The sequence below is a fragment of the Ceratotherium simum genome, chromosome 20 (genome assembly GCF_057802395.1).
Source record: "Ceratotherium simum simum isolate JZ-2026a chromosome 20, ASM5780239v1, whole genome shotgun sequence".
Lineage (NCBI taxonomy): Eukaryota > Metazoa > Chordata > Mammalia > Perissodactyla > Rhinocerotidae > Ceratotherium > Ceratotherium simum.
In genome coordinates, this window is record NC_141919.1 from 3,098,231 (window position 1) to 3,113,786 (window position 15,556).

General features: G+C 47.4%; 1 protein-coding gene across 8 annotated transcripts in view; it reads right to left on the bottom strand.

The window, feature by feature from the left end:
* DAPK1 (death associated protein kinase 1) overlaps positions 1–15,556 on the bottom strand; it is a 176,772-nt gene that overhangs the window by 68,839 nt on the left and 92,377 nt on the right. For 6 of the 8 annotated variants that reach the window (XM_087444305.1, XM_087444306.1, XM_087444308.1 and 3 more), the window contains one exon: positions 15,037–15,258. The exons of 1 other annotated variant lie outside the window; for it this stretch is intronic. In XM_087444305.1, coding sequence (XP_087300431.1) covers positions 15,037–15,258 — 222 coding nt within the window. Of the gene's footprint in view, positions 1–15,036; positions 15,259–15,556 lie in introns of those variants that run through there. One more of the 8 variants, XM_087444311.1, reaches the window with a different exon arrangement.

The following is a 15,556-nucleotide window of genomic DNA, read 5'->3' on the forward strand; positions in this document are numbered from 1 at the left end:
TGTGCTTCCCAAATAATTCCATGAGACTGAAGGACGCCCTCAGAGAGAGGTAACAACGTGCGAGGAAGGGCCGTGTTGGGAGCCCAGTACGGACAGCTGGAGAACCTTGGGATTCGGAGTAAAGTGATGAGGAGCCCCAGACCCGGAACCCCCGGCCTCAGTTCTAACGAGGGTGGAGGGGAAGGAGAAAGGGAGGGTAGAGAGGGAGACTCAAAAGCGCCCACTCCAGGTGAAACTATAAACAAATTCAGAAGGGAAAAAGCAGATGCTAGTGTGTCAGAAAGGGAACCAGGGTCAGAGTAGACCCTTAGCTACCTGTGCTGGGAATGCAGGGTGGATTTACAGCCTGAAGCACAAGGCCGGTCCCCTGTCAGTCAACATCCCGAGGACGCAGACAGTCTCGGGCCCTACATTTTAAGAGAGATACAGAGTCTGGAGAATATTCAGGAAATGCCACACTGACAATGAGGGTGATACACATTAGGCCAACCATAAAGACTGTCCCCTCCCTAGGAAGTGTAGGAAGGCCAGGAGATGCAAGAATGCTGGCGTAGTTGGCCCCAGAAATGGAGGAATACTTGCCTGGGCTGATTCAGGCAGGAAGGCCACTATACAGGCCACGTGTGGCCTTCTGGGCATGGCGTCCTAGAGTTCAATGGCCAAGCCTGCCAACTGGGTTACCACAAATGGGGTACAGGTATGCAGAGGTGCAGGAGCCCCAGCCCTCAGGTGTCTGGATGGGGCCCAGAGGTGCCTGGCTGGACCTTAAGGGTAGTCACCTCCAGCCACGAATAGCCTCCTGCGTTTACTCACTGCCCCAAACAAATGATCATGTGCAATGTGCACTGGCATGATGTGACAAAAGGCACGAGAAGCTCTGTTATAGGCAATATGGCGGGGGAGTGTGTGTGGGGGGGCGCTGAGAGACAAACTGTAGTTCTACCCTCCAATCAGTCCACGCAGGTTTCCTGAACTAAAGAATGCACTCATATAAAGGGAAATAAGAAACTCTACAACAAGACTGACCACAGCGTATGCCAAGCCTCTTTTTACTTTAATGGCTTCAGTCCAAACTTTGGAGACCCACAGAAATAACTAGGCCAAACAAAAGTGGGGCAACTGGAAAAGCTGGGGCAGCCAGAACTGGTTCCTTAGAACTGGTGCTAGAACAAAAGGCCAGTGGGAAGTGAACCAAGCTGGGGCAGCCACAGATGCAGGTTTACTCCAAAATCAATCTGTCCCGTCTAGATGACAACAAGCAAGGCTGTGATCTGGGGAGGCACAGGCACCCATCCCCTGCCATGCTGTGACCAGCTTATTCTCTCTGACAATCCAGCCCAAAGGGCTCACATGAAAGCTGCTGATTGTTGTTAACGACCTGGAAATCCCAGGACGAATGACCACTGGCCCATCAGATAGGAGGCAGCAGCCAACGTGGAGGACGGTGTTGCCTGTTCTTTAGCCATCCCCATAAGTGGAAAGCTGCAAGTTAAAATGGGCGTAAAGCAGAGTGGTCTTTCCCTTGAGTTTGAGGATGGATTTGAAGAGGAGGAAGAAGACTTGGAAGAGGAAGAGGTGGAAAGGTGAAAGAGCTGACATTCACTCAGCAGGTGGTGAGGCTCTCAGATCACTTCCTGCCTCAGTTTCCCCACTTTGAGCTCTGAAGAGCCTGACCACTGACAGAAGATGGGAACTAGAGCAGAGAAGGGGCATAGAGCTGAGTGCCTCCCACTGACCACCTAGGTGAAGAGAAAGGGTGGGCAGCCTGAAACCCAGCTCTGTTGGAAGAGGAGGCTGAGAGCAGGGAGCCACTCCCACCGGAGGCCTCTAAGAAAGATGGAGATGGCATCTGCATCTCATCTTCAACAGCAGAGTCAGCCTGGGGCCACGCCAGGACTGCAGCAGGGTTGGCTCTATGTTAGAATGCTATAATGGGCAAGGGGGACTTGCCACTGTCTGAAGAGCTCACCTTCTTTCCTGCTCACTTTTTTTCCTTTGCATAAATGTTTACTGAGTACTCGCCAGGAGATGGGCATTATTCTACTAGATCAACGACACTCAGCAGCTTCAGTTTTAGCCGCCCACCTGATTGTCCTTGCACCTAGCATCACAATGTCAGGCATATTGTAGGGTCTCAGTTTCCGTTCCTCATAATCTCATCAACTCTCCTTCCAGCCTACACATTTCCCCATCCCGTGCACCCAACATAAACACATGGTCCTACGTCCCAACCCTTTCAGGCCCAAGGTGGAAATTAGCTAGGGTGACAAACTGCTCTGTTCCCAGGAGAGAGGGCTGCTTTCACAGGTCACAAATGATGCCGAGCTCTTGGCTTTGTTTCCTCTTCATCCCACTGTCCTTACTCTAGAAAGACCCCTCACTGCTGTTCATCAGGATCTCCTGGCTGCCCTCCTCGACTGAATTCAGCTTCAACCACTTCTACGGGGCACTCACCGTGTGCTGGTATTCATGCCCTCTGCTAGAGGCTTGAGATAGAAAGACAAATTAGTAAAATGCTGGCACATGCACTGGAAAGTTCACATTCCATTACAGGAGAAAGACACACGAACATTTAAAATATAATACGGTAAGTGCTATAATCAACACACTTCTAAAAGGTGATGAAAACACACATAAAAAAGCAATTAAATCTAATTGGGGTAGGTAGGAAAGCCAAAGAGAAAGAGGGTGATGTGGGAGCTGGGCTCTGACAGACAACCAGGAATTCTCCAGGGGGACAAGGTGTGGCATGTCAGGCAGAGGACGCAGCAGAAACAGCGGGCTGGGGTGGCCCAGGAACAAGGCATAACCCAGTGAAGGCAAGAGGTTCTCTGTGGGTTGAGCATCAGGGGCAGAGGGGAAAGGGGTGGAGGGGAAGTGGCTGGATCCAAGGAGGGGCTGGACGTGGGTTCAAAGATCCTACACCATTCTATGGACCTTGGGCCTCATTCTGTGGCAGGAGGGAGTCTTCAGAGACGTTTTCTAAAGCTTTACTGAGACATAACTCACATACCATGTAATTGACACTTTTAGAGTATACAATTCAGTAGTTTGTAGTATATTCACAGAGTTGTGCAACTATCACCACAATCTAATTTTAGAACGTTTTCATCATCCCAGAAGAAACCTCGTGACTTTTAGTAGCCACTCCCCGCGCCCTACCACCACTATCTCGCCTACCTTAGGCAACCACTAATCTACCTCTGTCTCTACAGATTTGCTTATTCTGGGCACTTCATATAAATCAAAAGACATGATATGTGGTCTCTTGAGACTGGCTTCTTTCACTTAGCATAACGCTTTCAAGGTTCATCCACGTTGTAGCACGTATTAATTAGTACTTTATTCTTTTTTATTGTCAAATAACAGTCCACTGTATGGATATACCATATTTTGTTTATCCATTCATCAGTTGATGGACATTTGGGTTGTTTCCACTTTCTGTTATCGTGAACAATGCTGCTATAAACGTCCTGTGTAAGTTTTTGTGTGGACATATGTTTCCATTTGTCTTGGGTATAGTCTGAAGAGTGGAAATGCTGAGTCATATGGTAACATTTTGAACATTTTGAGGAATGGCCAAACTGTTTCCAAAGTAGCTGAACCACTTTATTTCTCACTAGCAATGTCATTACATTACATTGCAACTACATTGTTCAATTTTGGAGAAATGTTCCAGTTTCTCCAAAATCCCTACAAACACTTGATACTCTCTGTCTTTTTGATTATGGCCATCCTAGTGGATGTGAAGTGGTCTCATTGTGTTTTGATTTGTAGGGATACCTAATGACTAATGATATTGAGTGTCTTTTCATCAAAGATTTCTAAGCAAGAGAAGTAGCTGTTTTATAATAAATCTGAGGGCAAGCTAGATGGGAGAGCAACTAGAGGATGTTGTAATAATTCAGGGAAGAGTCAATGAGATCCTAGACTAGGGAAAAAGTATGAGAATAGTAACAAAGAGAGATTCTCAGGAGCTCTTTCAGAGGCGGAACTCACAGGACTTAATGAAAGATTGGCTCTGTGGTACAGTGGGGAGTTGAAGGGGAGAAGGAAGAGGCAAGGAAAGTGCCAAGGTTTCCAGTCTGGCAACCAGGAAGATGGTGATGCCATAAACTGAGCTAGAGAAGGAGAGGGGAGAAGTAGGATGGGAGGGGAGATTATGAGTTCAATTTAGGACATGTTAAGTTCATGGTACCTGGGGGAGATCCATTTGGGTAGAGATATTGAATAGGCAAATGGAGAAGCAATTGTGGGGCTCCAGAGACACCGAAAGATACAGCTTTAGGGATTACCAATATATTGGGAGGTGACAGTCAAGTATCACGGGTTACATATATATTAAGGGATTTTGCAAATTAGGAAGCTCTGGCAGGAGTCCTTTCAGTGGCAAGTAGAGAGATGGAAGGTGGATTAAAGTGATCTGAGGAGGGAATGAGAGTCAAAGAAGAAAAGGGGGCAGGTACAGATTGCTTCCCATCTCCATGGAAATCCTTCCCACTGCATCCATTAGACACATGGATGCCAAGAAGCATCGAGACAGCTCCCATCCATTGAGACAGGGACGCAGCACATGAGGGGCAGAAGAGGCAGGATGAACACAGCTCTTCTGCTGGGAGAGCTGCCCTGGCAACGGAAAGCCATAGAGCCAAGACTTCTAGACCTGGCCCTCCACGTCTCCACCTCCTCATTCCAATAAAGCTTTTTAATAAAGTGAAAAACAGGGAAAACAAAGAGGGGTCATACTTCAAAAAAATGTACTTCCCTTTTAAGAATTTGGGAAGGGCACATGGCCTTTGAGAAAGGAGTGCATGAGATCAAATTGATCCTAACCATCCAGGGACAAATTGTGTATTCTTTGGTCCTGTAAAGATTTCATTAGGGAGCGCCAGAAAGTTTGGATTGTAACTCCTTAGTGTCAAAAGGACTAAAGAACCAAGAAAAATCCCTTTAAACCCAGAGCAAGATTATTTTCTATTTACCTCTCCAGATCTGTGCCCTACCCTTCTCCATCCAGTTCTGGATCCAGGGAGGCTGCTCACAGAGACTGAGTGAAGTTTGGCCACAGGCAGCACCACAGGGAAGGAGAGTGAGGTCAACCCCACTTCCCCCTGCCAGGCTGCCTGGGGTTGGCGGAGTCCCTCTACTGTGGGCTCAGCTCAGGTCAGGCGGTTCTCTCCATGAAGTTATCCTCTCCAGTTCCCCAAGCCACTCCCCTTCCTCCCCTTCGGGTCTCAGGGTGGTGGGAGCTCACTGCCATCACTGGTCCCAGAGTGCTTCCCCATCACTTGTTTTCTTTAACCCTTGGACACACTTTTGTTAAGTCTCTTTATTAAATGCTCTTCAAACTTCCCTGTTCGTGTGCGCATCTGCTACCTGGTAGACCCAGACTGACTCAAACCCTAACGTTCAAGGTTTTATTCCTTATTCTCTAGGAGACTTAGTCAAGAGAACATTTCCTGAAGCCCAAGCGGGTAGATGAGCATCTCACAAAGAAAAATGTCTCTGTCAGTGGTCAACTGGTTCTTGAGCAACACATGACCCTTCCATCACATCGTGATGTTCTTCTTGCTCTGTTTGGACTCTCCACATTTTATTGGGCCAAGCACAGTCTTAAGTGCCGTGGGTGCCAAAGCAGGACATGGTCTTGCCCTCAAGCAAACAAATTGAGGGGGGCCAGTATGCACATGCAGCTGTAACACCAGAGCCCTCACAAAGCCATCCGCCTCCTGGACTTCATCATTCCCACAGGAACACTAGAACATTTTCTGCTGTCTCCCAGCATCATGGAAAGGCTGAGCAATGAGGGGCAAGAACAACATGGCTGCCAGAGAAGCAGCGCTGGAGAAGGAGACGTAAAGGTCTTTCAAGAACGACCGAAACGTGAGAATCACTGCCCTACGAGGAACGGTCAAAGGTGACCGACAGTGCTAGATGAGAGGAAGAGCAGGGCAGGCTTGGAACGGCCTCCTGCTCTAAAGTGGTCTTTTTAATTTCACTCACCCTTCCCCCAACCCCCAAAGATGACAGCTTAGAAAAGATGGACAATGGGCCTTGTAATAAGTCCTACAGAAGCTCAGCAGAATTTTAGGAATCAAACAAAAAAATTCCCTCCCCAAGAAGCTACTGTCTGAGAATTAGAATCGCCACCCCCCATATCCGGATAGAATGGGCATGGGCTTCCGAACATGCAGGATGGTGACAATACCACCCTCCTGGAGTTGCACCAAGGTTTAAATGAGATAATGTGAGGCAGGGCCCCACAGTGGCTGACCCAAAGATCAAATGAAGTGCAGCTTCCCTTTCCTCTCCAAGGAAAGCCCCTTTTGTCCTTTACCTATATCCTCTCTCTCAAGGCAGTTTGTGAAGATCCACACCAAACTGGAAATGCCTTAGAAGAAGTGAACATTCTACCCTACTTTTCTGAAACAATCAATTCTGCCTGAATTTCCCCATCAAAATCTTGGGGGAAAAGAGTTACTGACACTTCTGCCATCTGGGGAAGCCCATGTCTCCCTTACACTTAATTCTATCACTACCGCAGCATTCGTGTCACACTTTGGCCACGCCTGGTAACCATGTGCATTTAGAGACTGGAAATGATGGAGACAGCTCAGAATGGAGCGAGCAGATAGTGGCTGCAGCCCCCAGAGCCCAGAGGTTCCTCATCTGCATTACAGTAAATGTGACCTTACTGTAAGGCACACACATGAAACAGAGAGTGTTCAAACATAAGAAGGTGAGGTAATATGCAGTTACTTGGAAATACAAATTAAGAGAAAAGAGCAGTACAAGTTTTTAGAAATATTTCCGTTTTTTTTTTTGTGAGGAAGATCAGCCCTGAGCTAACATCTGTTGCCAATCCTCCTCTTTTCGCTGAGGGAGATTGGCCCTGGGCTAACATCCGTGCCCGTCTTCCTCTACTTTATATGGGACGCCGCCACAGCATGGCTTGACAAGCGGTGTGTAGGTCCGCATCCGGGATCTGAACATGCGAACCCCGGGCTGCTGCAGCAGACCGCACGTACTTAATTGCTCAGGCGCCAGCCCCCGGTGTGCTTTTTAAACAGCATTTTGCGATGACACGAGGCAGAAGGGAGGCCCTTAGGGGCTCAAGGGATGGTCTGGAGAGATTGTTACTGATCTGCCCTAGACACTAGCCTCATCAGGGAATCTACCCACGACCTCTAGTCCGGGTGCTCTCTCCTCTGAAGCAGCAGCACGAATGAGTCTCCTCAGCTTCCCATCTCCAAAGCTGACCCCAACCACCATCCCAGATTTCCGGGCACAGCGTGCCTAGATGTGGGCGACATACAACTAGTGTGCAGAAAAGCCAGGTGCAAGGTTTGGGCTGAGCCTGGACTACCAAACTGGCAGCCTTCAGCCTGGGAGGGACCTGGGTTCTGGGGACAGAGAGACACATGAGTGGTGGAGGGAGCCTGTGACCAGATGGCTTCTGTCATGCAGAGAAGGAATAGGGGTAGCAAGGAGAGGGAACAGAGCAAGAGGAGAAACCAGAATGTCTGAGGGGTCAGCTGAAGCCACAATTCCACAGAGTTCTCTTCTGTTGTGTGCTCTCAAAATGTTGGTTAGGAGAGTGGTTGACCAAGACAGGAAGAAAAATAAGATTTGTGACATGGCTGTGAGTTTCCAAGAGGAACTGTGAACAGTTCCCAGGGATTTGGACTATTCCAGAGCGTGATAAAGTTGCATCTGTGGTCCCTGGGGAGGGGTAAAGAATAGCCTGTGAGTGGAGCTAGGGAAGTCCCTAAGGCTAGCTGGCAGGCAGCAATGTACCCCAGTTTACTTAATAGTTACAGTCATCTGTCACTTAACGGGGATACATTCTGAGAAATGAGTCGTTAGGCGATTTTGTGGTGGTGCGAACATCATAGAGTGCGCTCACACAAACCTACGTGATATAGCCTATTACACACCTAGGCTATATCATTCTAATCTTATGGGGCCACCGTTGTATATACGGTCCGTCGTTGACTGTAACGTTGTTATGTGGCACATGACTGTATAGGTCTTTCTTGGAGATAAGCAAAGATTCAAAATACCTTCTATCCATAACTCTTGTATACGGCACAGAGAACATCCAGCCAGATATTAAAATCACAAATATATGATAAAAACTACAGGTCAATGAGCTCAGATACCACATATGGTTGGTTTTTATGATTTCCGTTGTCCGAATTTTTCTAAGACCATCCAGAAATCAAGAAATCCACTTAAGTAAGTAAAAACGCCCATTTAATAAACACTAGGGAAACACGGAACTGGCAAGAAGTCAGTGTGGGGGAAGACATATGTACAGGGTTTTGTTTCTCAAGAGAATTCCTGAATGGAAAATAACCTATTTCATGGGATTTAATCTTGTTGTGAAAGGTCGAGACTGTTGCCAAATGCACTTCAGTTCTCTGTTCTTGCCTAACAGTAGATATCTGAGGGGCCAGATGCCAAAAGTGTAACCTACAACAGTTCTTGAAATTACCTTTGTGAATAAAAACAAAGTTCAAAATGTCAAAAGAGCTGGCTCGAGCTCGGAGAAGAGAGAACAAAGGCAGCAGCAAAGAAAAGCCCTGAAGGTCCGGAGTATGCTCTGTGTCTCATGAGGAGCAGAGAGGAGCAAGGACGGGTGGCAGGGAAAGCCTCCGGCATCAGGCCTGCTGCACCCACCAGCATCCCTTACGGCCCCACGACGGCTGTCAGCCTCGTACAACTCTGCCACTTTCCAAGGAGCTTGAAATCCCCACTGTAATCACTGCATTTGCTTCTTGAAAGGCTCTCACAATTCTAGATTTGCTGACAGCGCAGCACGGATTCATCCCCTACATCCTCTGTGCCGCTATACAATGAAAAAATTAATATTCGTATTCTTATTAGCTTGCATCTCATTTTGGCTATGAAAGAGAGTGAGCTAACTTAACAGTGATCCTGCATATAGTGATCGAATATTGCACAAATGTTTGAATACACCTCGGTAGTTGTTTGCGATGAACAAACTGAATTTCAGAAATTACTAACTTAGCCAAAGTCAAAAAGGGAGCTAAAAAGGGGAGTTGTTTTATAGATATCAAGTTTCAGTTTTCATAGATATCACCGTTTCTCAGTTGCCTGATGGAACTACCACAATCAGGTGTTGTATTTTGTGTTTAACTAGCTTACAGAGTTTTAGATTAACATGTGTGTGGGCTCCTAGGCTAGGGATGATGATTTCTATTCGACTAGTGCTTCTGTATTGTTTGCTAGGGCTGCCGTAATAAAGGACCACTCACCGGAGGGCTTAAACAACAGAAATGTATTGTCTCACAGTTCTGGAGGCCAGAAATTCAAAATCAAGGTGTTGGCTGGTGGTCCTGGTCCCTTCTGAGGACTCTGAGGGAGAATCTGTCCCAGGCCTCTCTCCTGGTGTCTTGTAGGTGCATCATTCCAATCCTCCATCTTCACATGGCATCCTCCCTGTGTCTCAGTCTTCACGTGGCATCTTCTTATCATGACACCAATTGTATGGGATTAGAAGCCCACCCTACTCCAGTATGACCTCATCTTAACTAATTACATCTGCAATGACCCTATTTCCAAATAAGGTCACATTTTGAGGTAAAGGGGGTTAGGAGTTCAACATATCTTTTTGGGGGGACATAATTCAACATACAACAGCTTCTAAAAGGTGACCAGCAGCATCAGTATCACTTGGGAATTTGTTTAAAATGAAAAAACTTGGGCCCTACCCTAGACCCACTGAATCGAAACTCTGGAAATGCATCCAAATAACGTATATTTTAACAAGCCTTCCAGGAGACTTTGACGCATGATAAAGTTTGAGAAACTGTTTTAAACCACACTGTACATTAAAAAAAAAAAAATCATTTTGTAATGCTAAGTGTGTATCCTGCCCTTCCAACAGAATTACTAGCCGTTTGGGACTGTCTCTGACTGTATTTATCACATGTTGCTTCTCCCACAGTAGTGATCAACTAGTACTTACTGCTACATAAAGCAAGTTAGAATCTGGAGGTCTATGCAGGCCACATGTGGCCTTCAGATAGGTTTTATTTTGTCTGCTCATTAGTACTATGAACTAATTGCCAACATTAACAACCTAGATTACAGACTTTTCTGTAATTACAGATTACAGAATTCTCTTGAAAAAATTGCAAGATCTGGCAACACTGGATCCAAAATTCCAAACGACAACAATCAACTGACTGGTGGCTGCCTCTTTGAGGTAGGGCGTGAGGGTTCCAGTTAAGCCACAGTCCTCACCATTCCTGGATGTCCCCCTGACACTGAGGCTTCATGCAGAACAACCTCACTCATTTACATTGCCTATCTGGTCCCTAAAGGCATTTAGCTTTGAACCATGGCTGGGCAGAGGGAAGCTAGATGGAAAAACGTATCACTATCCATAGCCTGAAATACTTAGCTATTTCTGAGCAGCAAGTTTAGGAACAGAATTCTAGAAGCCAGTGTTTCTGATTAGCACCCACTTTAAGTTCTAAGAGTTTAGCTTCACTTTTCACTAAGTAACAGGGCAAATTAAGAAATGACTCAAGCACTGAAGATCAAAGTCTTGTAGTGGCTCGCTTGTGCGACAACGCGTGGGTGAGCATAGCATGGTAAGAAGGGATTTTTGTATGGGCACACCCTCATCAGGGAACAATGGGATGTGGGAGACACGAAATCGTGATTTTGAGACATCATATATGCCTCCTTCATGTATATGCCATGCTGAGCTGCAACAGCAGATCAGCTGTGAAAAGATGATTTTCCAGTGAAGCAAGTCGAGGAAAAGTCATTCTTTAAAACTACTTTCAGGACTTATGAAATTTTAAAGGGCAGATCCTAGACTAGGATTTGACAACTGTGCCTTTAACACAGACACCAAATAGTCTCTGTACAAAGGACAGAAAAGATGCCATTCCTGGACCTTGCCCAGGTCACTGGTGGCGGCTGGTGAAACATGGAGCAGAGTGGTGTCTGGGGTCTCTATCTCAGCAGCAAGGATGGGCCTGGAGTTTGGAGGTGAGAACTCACACACACGAGTAGGGACAGGCACAAAGTTTCAACGAGGACACAAGCTTCACCAGTAAGCCTGACGGGAGCTGGATTTGCCATGGAGTTCATCATAAAGCAATAAATTGAAAAAACATCCACTCAAAGATTACTGAACCAGAGGATTCAGACACGTGGCTACTATAATGTCATAGGGCTAGTTTCTGACAAATTCTTAAATTTTATTCTCTTAACCACCACTGGACTTCAGCATTCTTTCTTTCTTTTTTTTTTTTTGTGAGGAAGATCAGCCCTGAGCTAACATCCATGCTAATCCTCCTCTTTTTGCTGAGGAAGACTGGCCCTGAGCTAACATCTATTGCCAATCCTCCACCTTTTTTCCCCCAAAGCCCCAGTAGATAGTTGTATGTCATAGCTGCACATCCTTCTAGTTGCTGTTTGTGGGATGTGGCCTCAGCATGGCCGGACAAGCGGTGCATGGGATCCGAACCTGGGCCGCCAGTAGCGGAGTGCGCCCACTTAACCGCTAAGCCACGGGGCCGGCCCTACTTCGGCATTCTTAAGAAAGGAAAGAGGGGATGGAATACGTCACTGATGACTAAATCTTCCTTTAAAGGTATTAGAACTTAGAATGATGATAATTTTCTCAAAGGCAAAAATGACTATTTCTCCCAGGCAGACCTAATATTTTGAATAGTCTATCAAAAATTAAAACACCTCTTCACGGCAAAGTAAATATACACAAAACGGAACAGGCTTGTGATGTGAAAACAAGGTGTACTTTCCTTCCTCTGTACTTGTGCCACCGTATTAGTCAGGGTTCTCTAGAGAAAGGGAACCAATGGGATGTACATAAACATATATAGGAGAGAAATGGATTTATTATAAGGAACTGGCTCACATGATCACGGAGGCTGACAAGTCCAAGATCTGCAGGGTGAGTCAGCTGGACCCAGCTAGAGACCCAGGAGAGCCAACGTTTAAGTTCCAGTCTGAAGGCAGGAAAAAGCCAATGTCTCAGCTCAAAGGCCATCAGGTAGGAGGGATTCCCTCTTATTCAGGGTAAGGTCAGCCTTTTTGTCCTATTTTGGCCCTCAACTGACTGGATGAGCCCATCCAAATTGGAGAAGACAATCTGCTTTACTCAATCTACTGATTCAAATGTTAATCTCATCCAGAAACACCCTCACAGACACAACCCAGAAAAATGTTGGACCAGATGTCTGAGAATCCCGTGGCCCAGTCAATTGACACACAAAAGTAACCATCACAACCCCCCACATGCCCGGTGGGTGAAAAAGCAAGGACCATCAGCCCACAGCAGATGCTGGAATCTGTGACAAGCAAATATTTGGGGAAGAGAAACACGAGACTGAGCCTGTGGGGAAGGGGCCACCTCCTACGGCACCCCCTGTCCGCCAGCTGCTCTTATTGAGCTCGCTCAGCTCTTATTCTGGGTCGCTCCACACTGACCCACGTAAGGCTGTGTGCCACTATGCAACTCCCAGAATGGCTACAATGAAAAACAAGTACTGACAACGCCCGGTGCTGGTGGGACAACGTGGACTCTCATTCACTGGTGGAGGGACTAACACATGCAGCCACTTTAGCAAACAGTTGGGCAGTTTCTTAAGTTAAACCTATATTTACCCCACGACCCAGCAACCCCACTCAAAGGCATTTACCCCAAAGAAATGAAAACTTATGTTCATACACAATCTGTATGTGAATGTTGATCGCAGCTTCTTTCGTGTTCGCCAAGTACTAGGAACAACCCAGTGCCCTTCAGTGGGTGAACGGATAAACAAGCAGCCGCGCAGCGCAACACTACTCAGCAATAAAAAGGAGAAAAGGGCTCCTGCGTGAATCTCAAAAGCATTGTGCTGGGTGAAAGAAGCCAGACTCAAAGACTGAATGGGATATAATTCTATTGATATGACACTCTTGAAAAGACAAAACCATAGTGACAGAGAACAGCTCAGTGGTTGCTGGGGGTGGGGGTGGAGGGTGGGGGTGACTGTGAAGGGATAGTACAAGGGAGTTTTTGGGGTAATGAGACTGTTCTGAACCCCAATTTGGGAGGTGGTTACACAAATCTACACATGTTAACTTTCACAGAATTACACAACCCTCCTCCAACATCAAATTTACTGTACGATAATTTAAAAAATTTAAAAGTCAAATGGTAAAAAATTAATCATGTCATCCATTTTATGCACAGAATAAATGGGAAATATCTACAGAACGGGGTCAATCAACAGAAGCTGAATCTGGACTATACACACGCAGGTGGGAGTAAGAAGGGCAGGACCTCACAGGCATCATTCGTACAGTCTGATACCCGAAGGGGATAAATGACGTTCTCGAGTCACTGAGCACAACCTGGTAATTCTCTGAAAAGGTTAACAGCTGTGATTTGTAACGTTTCTTTCCCAGGAACTTTGGATTCATGGTTTCTTAAAACAGCCTTAAGGGAGGAAATTTAGGCTTAGAGATGGCAAAGGATTTGCCCCAGATTCTGATCTCAGTCTGTCTGGTTCCTGAGTTGCCACACGGAGGCACAGTGAGGATTACACCTTGTTCCCTTCTGGACCCCGAGCAGGCCCTGAATCCTCTGTGCTCTCAGAGTCCTGCTCTTCCTTTAAAGCAGTGGTTCTCAGCTGGGTGGAGTGGGGGGGATTTTGCCCCCAGGGGACATGTGTCAAGGTCTGGAGACATTTTTGGTTGTCATAGCTAGGGGGTAGGGTGCTAGTGGCCTCTGGTGGGTAGAAGCCAGAGATGCTGCTAAACATCCTACAATACACAGGACACCCCCCGGAACAAAGAATGATCCAGTCCTAAATGTCCCCAGTGCAGAGGCTGAGAACTTCCTGGTCTAAAGGAAGGACGAAAGGAAAGGAGTATTCAACATATCCATGAGCGAGACACGGTTGGAGGTATTTCTAACTTATCTCATTTATCTCCTCAAGATCCTCTTGAGGTAGGTATTGTTAACCCCAATTTATAGTTAAGAAGGTTACAGCTCAGACCCATACAGGAATGGGCCAAATCCCAGGGACAGATGAGCAGCTGGGGCTCTGACTGCAAAGCCCAGGGTGCCAGCAGGGTGGGCCGGCCTCCGTAGAGCTCCCTTCACTTCCATCTCCTCCGCTCTCCCAAACCACCTCCAGCCCGAGGAGAGCTGCAAACAACAGGAGCTCTTGGGCTGGCAGAAGGGCAAGTCTGAACTCTAGAGGCTCCAAGAAATGGGTGGGGTCTGCCATCACTGAGAACCACCTAGGACTGACTGGTTTGTCTCTTGCTCCATCCACCCCTCTGCCCTCAGGGCACTAATGTCTGTCCTCCGTCCAACCAGCCCAGAGGCAGCCCCAGTGGCAGTTCTGGACGGCTTCTCCTCCTCGCCTTCTCCCGGAGCAGTGGGGCGGGCAGGCAGGGGCGGGACCCGGGGGAGACGTCACGGAACAACGCCTTACAATCAGTGTCCCACAAGAACATCTGACGGGCAGGGCGCACCGGAGAAAATAAGCAAAACGCTTTAAAAACAAGTCCCATGATCACCTCTGATGATTCTGGTTCAATTTTACCCTTTCATATAATTAGTGTTGACAGGTCCAACAGTTGAAAATAGGGGTGTGTGTGCAAGACAGAGAAGGAAGAGAGGAGAGAGAGGAGAGACAGAAAGAGAACGGAGGAGAGAAGGAGAAAACCAGAGGGAAGGCGGAGGAACAGCGTGAGAGGAGAGGGACATACACCTAAAGCCTGACATGAAACTCAGAAGAGACAGCCTCCTGACAACAGAAGAGGAACCCCGAGACTGGGGACCCTCTTGCAAACCAGGTGGGGCCACATCAACGGGGGCTGCGATCAGACTCCAGAGAGGCGCAGCGAGGCCTCAGGGCTCAGGGCGGGCGGCAGCTGCTCCCCAGCCCGGCAGAGCAGAGCGCCTCCCCTGGGGGCCCGGGCGGGGCTGACCTCGCGCGCGCCCCCGCCCGCGCGCGCGCGCGCAGCACTCACAGCTCCAGGATCAGCACGACGTCCGTCTTGCTCTCGTAGACCTCGTGCAGGGTGATGACGTTGGGGTGCTGGATCTCCTTCAGGATGCCCACCTCCCGCTCGATGTCCTCGCGGCTCACGCCCCGCCGGCTGGACTTGGTCCTCCTCTTCTTGATGAACTTGGCGGCATACTGTAGCCCGGTGCTTTTCTCACGGCATTTCTTCACCACTGCAAACTGCCCGCTGCAGAGAGAAGGCGGCGGAAGGTCACGGTCATTGATATGTTCTTTATTGTTCACTGAAAAACAGGACTTGAGCGAGGACATGGCATGGACGCACAGTGGAATTGTGAAGAGAAAAGTCCAAATGGTGGGAAATTCACAAACTAAAGAGGATATTTCTTAATTTATGTATTCCAGTTTCATTAAGGTTGTTTCTTTATGAATAACGTTGCAAGGAATAAAAATTCTTTTCTTGAATTACATTTTACCGAATGGGTATTAATGCCTCCAATTTCCGTGCCCTCCTCTTTCCCTCCTAT